Raw genomic sequence first — 10,057 nt, forward strand, 5'->3', positions numbered from 1 at the left:
TGACCCGTACATATACATACATATATAAAGGAGGAAGAGAGGAAAAGGTAAAGTGAGCTCTCCTGACCTTCTAGAGAAGCTATTAATTAATGCATGCTCGAAACATGTATGCGTAGTTTTTTATAGTATTAAATAAATTCGAAGTATTAGTTATATATGACATGCGAGTATACCACTATTGACTTGCCCACCATTGCAAATAAAAGGTTTCTTTAGAGTGAGCTTCCAAGAAAAATATAATCCATCATAAATGTCTCCATTCATTGATCTTGCATTCTTATTCTTAAACAAATTAAATGGGTATAATTGTATTAAAGAGACAATCAGACAAACACGAGTACAAAATTGCAAGAAAACTTGTACATGAATTCCCTCTCATAAAAAATGGAAGCACAAATGAAAAAAAGCCAGCCACTTGCTATAACAAGGCTATATGATGCAGCACTCGAGGGAGATGTACCTTCGTTGCTTAACTTGCTCGAGGAAGATCCACTTATCCTTGATCGATGCATCATCGAAAAGTCAGGAAGCTATATGCAGTCACCGTTACATGTTTCAGCTAATTTTGGGCATGTAAACTTTACTAAGAAAATAATAGAAAAAAAGCCAAAACTAGTAGAGGTGGTTGATCAATTAAAAAGATCATCACCCCTACACATTGCCTGTGCTGAAGGGCAATTGCAAATCGTCGAAGACTTGCTTGTGGTGAATTCAAGCATTTGCTACACACATGACCAAGATGGTAAGACGCCTGTTCATGTAGCTGCCATGAATGGTCGAATCGAAGTACTTAAAATTCTTTTGAGGGTAGAGCCACAAGCTGCTTGGGAGCGGACTATTGGTGGTGAAACTATTTTGCATTTGTGTGTGAAACATAAACAAGCAATGGCTCTAAAGTTTTTAGTAGAAACTATGGACGATGATGAGTTGCTTAACTTCGATGATGCCCTTGGCAATACGGTCTTGCACCTAGCTGTAGCTGCCAAACAATCATCGGAGGTATGATGAAAATGAACAAGTCTTTTTGTATCCTTTCCTTTTTGCTACCTCCGTTACATATTATTTGCAACGATTTGACATAAAGTTGAGTAGAAAAATGTCTAATTATTACAAATAATATGTAACGGAGGTAGTATTTAAAGAAAGTACTATTATAATGTTTTTTTTTTTGTTTACGAGAGAATATAATGTTTCTTTTATCAAATAATGATATCATGCATTTGTTATATCTTTTAATGCATTATAAATTGAAAACAATGCAAATAGAATTTGGTGCCCCATTGACAATTTAATTTAATCCCATTTTAATTGGACTCAATAGTCCAAGTGAATCTACATATACATTTATAATTTAATTTTATAACCATGTTTAGGTTGAATATGGGTCTAAAATACAAAGCCAATAAATTGCATACATCATCAATTATCATTGTTATGCGTGCAGATGGTAAAATTTATACTTGAACATCCAAAGATTAAAAATAATGCTATAAACAAAAAAGGATCAACAGCCGTGGATATTCATAAACGAAGTAAGATGGATTCAACGAGTAGCAATGGACAGATTTGGCAATATCTCAATGGTGCCACTGCATTGCCAGCAAAAGAAGCCTTAAAACCGAAAAAAGACCGTGCTTGGTTGGAGAACCAACGCGCAGCTCTAATGGTGGTGGCGTCCTTGATAGCAACCATGGCCTTCCAAGCCGGAGTCAATCCCCCAGGAGGCGTTTGGCAGGAAACAAACAATGAATCAGGAGGAGAAGATGTTAACCACTCAGCCGGCACTGCTATACTGTCATCTGAATTTGGAATGGTCTATAGATGGTTACTAGTTAGCAACACAATAGGACTGTTATCATCAATAAGTGTCATTCTTCTCCTTATAAGCGGCCTTCCCTGCAAGCGATATTTCTTGTTATTTTTGAGGATTACCTTGTGGACTGCAGTCTCGGCAATTGTATTGACTTACATGTTCTCAGTCTCAATTCTAATCGATGATGGATATGGATTTAAGATGGTCGACGTGATTTTGAACACCGTGCCAGTGGTGATGGGGACTATACTCTTAGGACATGCTTTGCGATTCATATGGAAGCTTGTTGGTTGGCAAAGGAGGCAATCGATAGTTAAGTTTTGCAAGATGTGTTATCCAAGGTCAACAAACACTACGAATGAATCAAACTTGAACAACATCAACAACGTCTAATAATGGTCACAACTCAAATGTCTGTTGTCATCACATTCTTCGTAATTATCTACTCCAATTATGTTTGGTTTCGAGTGTGTACCGAATAATTAACCTATCTTCATTTGTAATGACAGCACTCTTATCTATTACTCGTAATTACTTAAGTTTTTTCTAACCTAATCTAGATTACCCGTAATTTATTAAGATATGTTATGAACTTATTTGCATGCATGAATCAGTGCAGATGTTAAGTTATTGCTAGATGATAAAGTTATTCAGAAAAAATTGAAATAATTGCAGTAAACAAGGTTTAACAGCTTTGGATTGTCACTTGCTAGTAACAAAAATGAAAAAAAATATGTTATGTCATCGAAAGTATTAAAATGACTCATGACCCGACCCGATTGATAGGTCTACACACAAAGTATTAAAATTATACTCCGTATTAGATAGTGAAGTATATTATATAATCGATTAGAACATATTATAAATGGATGAGGTGCATTTTGAACTCTTGCTTTGCTTCAAAAAATATTATGATATAAAAAAAATTAAATGATGATTATTTAGAGTTATAATCTAATATTTTTTTGAATAAAATTATAATTCAATTTGTATATGAAATATTCGTATTTTGTTGACAATAAAACTCTAAACTAATAATTTTATCCAAAAATTCTACCCAAATTTGATTGAAAATAAAATTCTAAACTAATTTTTTTATCCAACAAAGTCTATATAAATCTAATCAACGTGGTGCGACACTTAGCGAAAAGTTGAAATGTCAAGTGTTGTTGTCTCGTGATTTGGCTAAAAATTTAGCTTTATATATTAGTTACTTCGTATATGACAAGGTTATGGTCAAGATAGTGCTTACTTGGCAAGTGTGTTAAAGTTCATTGTATCACCTATATATTAAGGAGTACATAGGTTATCAAAAAATTAAATTGATGTGTTTAATTTCTTGAAAATTAAATAGTTACATAAAACATGCATTTATTTCGAAATAGGGGGAATACTATACAACTAAATAAAGTAAGAGTACAACACACAATATCTCATCACATATAATTTCAACAATCTAACTTACAGAGTTACATTAACAACTTCAATCATGCATGTATCCATGGATTACACTCTCAATTTGTCCTGCATATCCTTAGTAATGGCAGGTATACAACTCGAGCTTCGAGCGAGGCCACCCTTCCTAGGAGGAACACCACCCTTAGCAGCCCTATCACTATTACTTTTCTTCAACAACTTCTTCACATCATCAGCTTGGTACAAATCAGGGTAAGCCCTGCCTAGCCTATTAAACCTTACACAAGCATTCATATGTACTTCTAAGGCTTCCTCCCTCGTCTCACCGCCATTTTTCTCCATTTCTTCCTTCACTGCCTCGGCGCACAACCCACATATCAACTTCCCTGAGTACTTCTTCCTCATCTCTTCGATGTACTCGCCCGAGCACTCTTCACTCATCCCACAACACTCACATTTTGCTAGCTCGACTTCAGATAATGTAGGGAGGCCGGTTGAAGCAGGATCATCATCATTCCCTTGATCAAGTATATGTTGTAATACACTCGAAATGTCGGATTTTGTTCTATGGAGGTTATCCATTGATGATGTTGCAAGTTTACTTGGTGCCATGGTATGATTAGTTGTTTTATGTAAAAATTGATGAAAAAACACTAGAAAAAATTGGATATTTGAAGAATGTACAAGAAAATTTTATATGGGGTTAGTAAGGCTTAAGATACTGATGAGCAAATTACGAAAATCACGAGATCGAAACCAACCATCATATAAAAAGATGTGGAATTTGGTTAAGTACACAATAGAGAACGATGGAAAGCAACTAAGAAAGTAAAGATTAAACACAAAAGTGTACTTTTTGGCGATTTTAATCACGAGAAATGGCTTAAAAATAAAAAGTTGAGGATAAAAAAGACAGAGGAAAAGTTATGTGAAAGTTATTGAAAGCAGAAATTTGGCTTTAATTTGAGTTCACGGTTTGGAGAATGGATGTAGAAGCAAGTAGATGGATTACTTGCATGTTTCTACAGTATCCACATAAAATATATGATAGTGCCTTCATGTAAAAGACAACCAACAAAAATATCAAGATATATCATCTCTTTTTGTTTGGTGTACAGAGAGTCGTAACAGGTAGTGATGTCGATAATTTTGATTTAAGGTTTATAGTGATTTCTTTAAGACTTTACAGACTATGTAGAGACGTGGTCTGCCTATCTGGCATCCAAAAACAGTACATTACTTATGGTTGGATTAAGTCTTGCATAAAATATACCACTATATAAGTAAAAGGCTAGTAATTCAACATTATTGCCATATAGTTTTAAAGTGAAACCTCATTTGACTTTATAAAGTTTTTTATATTCTCTTTTAAAATGGGTGCGGCCAAGCAATTCTTTAACATAATTTCCCTCATATAGCATAATTCAAATTAGTCAATTATCATATTAAAGTGATTTACTTATACAATGCCTATGTATAAATATTCGGATTCACTATGATCTGTTAAATTTATTTTTTTATTTTTTTATTTTTTTTGGTGTTTCACCCAATTCACCATTTGGGCTAATCCGGATATTAGTTCTTCTTCTATTTAATGAATTTTTATACAATCAATCTTTAACCTAAATTACTGCTTCATCTTAATCTTATTCAGCGGGTAGTCAGCCGCTAATGTTAGAACTTCAAAGATAACACCCTATTGACTTAATTATAGCGCAACTGCGCAATTATCTAAGTTTACACAGGTTAATTGAACTCTTAATTCTTGTCTCCTAAATGTAATCATCTCTTAATCAAGACATTCAAAGTATTACACTCTTGTTAATTATATGCCTCCTTTAAAATAATACGGAGTATTAAATTATGTATGATTGTTTAGTAAAGCTTACATAATTACAATGCGATAGCTTAATTTCATTATCCCTTGTGTTTTTGGCAAATGTCACATGATTTGTTTTATGTTCTAACTTTAAGGCACTTTTGTATGATCTTGTACTTAGCTTGTGCAAAAAAAAAAATTTAAAAAAAAAATTTTTAATTAAATAAAATTAAAAATAAAATAAAACTAGACTTCATTCATTGTTGGAGTGAGGAATTAACGTAATCAAATTGATATCTTGCTGAATTTTAGGGTACTTATCACGCAAACAAATCTATTGCCTATATAAAGTAGAAACCTAGGCTTTGATTATATTGTTACCCTTAATTTCAGGGTAGATTTATTACGTTAACAAAAGGGTTATGCATTTTTGTCCATATATGATACAAAGCTATACAATACTTAAAAATGGAGGAGTTATATGAATTTATTCTAAGAGTTAAAAGGTGTTCATCGTATGTTCGATTATAAAGCTACACCCTTTCTCATCTTCGTATTTGTACAAGCACAAAAAAAAACAAAAAGAGAGAGAGAGAGAGAATGTAAAAGTTTGTAAAATTACATTATATTAGACCTAGCAATCCTGACCCAAATCCGATGACCCAACCCAAATGACCCGACCCATGACCCGAAAGTGACCTGAAACCAGTGACCCGAAATTGACCCAAAACCCGAATCAACCCGGCCCGACCTCGGGTCGAGTTCGGGTCGGGTCAAGTTTGGGTCGGGTCAGTTCGGGTTGGGTCAATTTTCGGGTCAGGTCAGTTCGAGTCGAGTCCAATTTTCAAGTCACATTACAAATAAATTAAAAAAAAAAAAAAGTAAGTCAATTTGATTGCGGTTTTTTTCTATTTCGGTTTGCTAAGGCCAAGTCTTTAGCTTAAATAGATTCTGGTCATTTTAGGTATAAGATAATTTTGGTTCGAGTCACTTTGGATTTTGAGTCTATTTGGGTCAATTAATTCAAGCTAAAGGTCGGGTCAAGTTCGGGTTGGGTGAAATTCGGGTCTCGGGTCAACTTCGGGTCGGGTCAACTTTGGGTCGGGACGATTCGGGTTGGGTCATTTTGGGTTTCGGGTCAAGGTCGGGTCAGATCCACTTCAGGTCAGGTTTGGGTCGGGCCGCGATACCCGATCCGACCCGATTATTAGCCGACCTGAAATCAACCTGAAACCCAAAATGACCCGACCCGACCCGAACTTGACTCGACCCGAAATGACCCCACCCGAATGACCCATTTGCCAGGTCTACATTATATGAATGGAAATCGTATGTATCATAAAAGGATGTTCTTTTCTCCAAACAATATTATACTTCTCTAATTCACTTTAATTTATATTATAGTTCAATTACGAACTATATAATCATTTAAACAATATTATAGTTGTATTTCAAATGACTCTGTTATAAATGTTGGTATTACACCTTTTTTTCCTAAAAGTTGGGTTGTGGCCCATAAGGCCCCACTCATAATTTGGCTTTTGTAAACGTAAAAAGTTGAGGGTTCACCTACCTTCGGCCCACTCATAATTTGGTACGAGTATATCTTGGAGTTTTCAGTTTTGGTCTATGAAACTTGACCCAGTTTCTGTTGCCCAAAGTAACATAAAGTTCAGGCCCAAAACATTGAAGCACATGTGACATGTTTCAATCTATCTCCATTCTCTACCTAGCTTGTAATTTTTTTTAAGGTCACAAATTAACAATAAACAAATGATGCAATGATGTTTGATCAAGTTCTTTCAACAAACTAAACTCAACATTCACATTCTCCACCATTATCACTCCTAAACCTTCATAAAGTCCAAAACATGTTGAGAAATTTAATTTCTCTTGTAATTATGAATACGTCAAATCATGAAAAGGACAAATATGTCATTACAAAGATTATTGTGTGAATAATCCTTATATACACTATAAATAGCGGGCTAAGGACCTCAAAGATGACATATTCTGATTAATCTTTTTCAATACTATATATAAATAAATACATACAATAAACATTAAATTTTCAAAAACAATAATATTTGTTGTAACTAGAACCAAATATTCAAAAAATATTGTGTCGTCAATTGATTTTATAAGACAAGTTGGTTCTTTTTTTGCTCCTCTAGTGGGTATTATCCTTGTCCTCTTAGGTCAATTATGGCACTCTTTTGAAACTCATCTTATTTATTAGACAATCCATTGAGTAAAATGCATCATCACGTATCAATAAATCCATATGCACAATACATCTCTTGTCTTAGCTATTCTAACTCAAGTTGTTACATCGGATAGGTGCAAAACGAAAACGATATGGCACAAATTAAAGTCAAAAAATGTATCCTGGCCATGAAAATTGCATGGTTAGAATTGTAAATTGTAAGCCTTATTATAAGTTTGATATAGAGTGGCTAGATGTGACTTCTTGTTTGTGTGGACAGCCAAAAAATTTAAAGACCACACCATATGACTTTACAAGTTGTAAGCAGTTAATGTTATAGCCGTGTACGTGAAAATTCGTTCATTTGGATTCTCACTCACAAATGAACTGTTGATAACTTTTATTGACAAAATATATTAGAACGTAGTTGGAGTGTGGAACTTGGTATACAAAGCTTAAAGTCCCGGACATTCGATTATCATAATCAAAATTGTGAATTTAGAATGATGAAATTTTCAATTTCTTTCCTAACCTCGAAATCATCCTAAGTATTGAGTATGATATAACACGAAGCTCATGTATGGCCCAGAACGTGTTCTTACATTGTGCTAGCTTGCCATTTAATTTCTTTACTACAGTCGTTTATGGTAAATTAATCATGGAGGGCCAACTACGAGCTTGTAATGAGTCAAGTCATTTTATATTGTGTCGATCCGGTTTGATTAATGTCCAACTCTACCTTAATTCCTACCCCGTCTCTATTCCCTCAATTAAGCCCCTAAGGGCCTAAGGCGAAAACTTCCGGCGCTTTTACACTTATTCTCAAAAGTCAAAACCAATAGTCCATAGTATAACTTCAAGTAAACCCAAACTTCTCTCTAGAAGGTCAATATTGCACTATACTTATTTGGTGCATTCAAAGTTGATGAATGTACCTCATCGACCCTGCCTAATAGTAGAATAAATCTAAGTCAAACTTTAGCTGACGTTGACTTAAGTAATTAAACAAAGTTAAATACAGATTATGATTAAATAGTTAATTAATCGATTGATTAAATAATAGACTAGTATATGTACCTTTCGAATTTGTTGGATATTAGTGGGCATGGGCATCAAGGCCATCAACTCCTATGTCCTATCACATAGCTATCCAAGATGAATTGTTTGTGGTCACTGCCTTTACACCGCTCTGCTTATGTTGAAAGCTATGACTCATTTTAATTTTCCTACCCCGATCCAAATCTCCGATATAACTTATCTTACAATTTTACAAATAATTATCAGTGTTATTTATGGATTTTCTTATTAAGGTAAATAAAAGCACCGTGATTAAACCTTATGTTATTTTTTTAATCCAATATTTACAGGTAAAGGTAAGAGACCTCCATTTTTAAAGTTTCTCTAATATGAGTTGATTGTAAAATTTTACGTATTATAAATAATCTATCTAGAAAAATAATAGACAATTCTAAGAAATCATGTTGTCTACCCTATCTTCAAATTGTCGTGATCCAAAAAGGACATGGAATTTGATACTCATACAGCTTGCTACTTACTACTTGTAGCTTTTTTCCAATAAGTTCCTTTATCTTGCAATAATAAAATACTCTAAATATTCTCCTAAAATTAATAGGTACTCTATGTCTCTATCCAATCCATAATCAAACGAACATAAGAAAATCTAATCTGCTACACCTTAAATTTTTTTGATATACCCTGGTCTAGTGGTCTGATTTTATTGCTAAGATTGAATAATTAATAAATTAATGAAATAAGTTAAATAGAACATAGTCTCAAATCATATTATAAGATAAATATGCGAAATGCATAATAATTTTTGTAAATATTCTCTTATATATTTGCTTCTGTTTTGCTTTGGTCATGATTATTGAGAAACCTAATAACATAAACGTCGTGAACCAATCTAGTCTGAGGTGACATTTATAAGTATGAAATAATATATCTTACGGATTATAATATTGACGATAGACGGATGTTTTAAGTTTTTCTACGATTACATAAAATATATATTGGCTATCCAATCACGCAATATAACCTCAAGCCATTAAGCAAACCTCTCAATGAGCTAGGAATCTAGGATGCATGATCAGATAAAATAATACTCCCTTGCTTAAGTGCTAATCATTTGTCCATGCTCTTAAAATATTATACTAATCCATGAAATTCGGATCAAATTGATTTCATGTTAATTGAAAAAGGTCTATACGCTAGTTATTAGGCAGATACTTGTACTAGCTAGTCATTAATCAATATGCCATTTTTTTTATTTTTCCATGAACCTAATAATTGTTGTCGAGTGTTACTTTGTTGACTTGAATTCCTTATTTCACGTCCTAAAGTCAAGCGGAATCTAGTTCAACAACATATTGCCAATTTCCTTTTTAAAAGAGAATAATTTTAGCATTACATCACCGATTCTACAATTGAAATTAATTTCACTAATTAAAATTTAATTAAATATTTTTTACCAATAAATTTAATTTTAACTTGATAAAAAAATAACAACAATGGCGTAAATTCTTCATGATCCCTTGTTTCTTTAGAGTCTATCATATAATACGAAGTACATAAGAATACAAGATGCTCGAGTAATGATCCCAAAAGAAAAAAAGATGCATGAGTAATAAAATTCAAAGAAGACAATTTAGATGCATCAAACAATGAATAAAACTTTGAGAAGTAATTTGGTGTCCTACATTAGCTATTTAGTCAACCGTTTAATTAGCCCTAAAAATATGACGATGTCTCCTACAATCAAAACTTTGAAGGAGCATATAAACAT

General features: G+C 33.2%; 2 protein-coding genes across 2 annotated transcripts; one reads left to right on the plus strand and one right to left on the minus strand.

The window, feature by feature from the left end:
• The first annotated feature begins 384 nt into the window (after window positions 1-384).
• On the plus strand, window positions 385-2,206 carry LOC145593940 (uncharacterized). Its single transcript, XM_081650298.1, has 2 exons — window positions 385-999; window positions 1,445-2,206. Exons 1-2 carry the CDS (start codon window positions 385-387, stop codon window positions 2,204-2,206), a joined length of 1,377 nt encoding a protein of 458 aa, XP_081506424.1.
• A 945-nt stretch (window positions 2,207-3,151) lies between these two features.
• On the minus strand, window positions 3,152-4,272 carry LOC145595225 (uncharacterized). The gene has a single exon (XM_081651604.1). It carries the CDS (start codon window positions 3,839-3,841, stop codon window positions 3,320-3,322), a length of 522 nt encoding a protein of 173 aa, XP_081507730.1. The 5' UTR covers window positions 3,842-4,272; the 3' UTR covers window positions 3,152-3,319.
• Window positions 4,273-10,057: the final 5,785 nt, after the last annotated feature.

Source organism: Chenopodium album, chromosome 19, assembly GCF_948465745.1.
Source record: "Chenopodium album chromosome 19, dcCheAlbu1.1, whole genome shotgun sequence".
In the NCBI taxonomy this organism is placed as follows: domain Eukaryota; kingdom Viridiplantae; phylum Streptophyta; class Magnoliopsida; order Caryophyllales; family Amaranthaceae; genus Chenopodium; species Chenopodium album.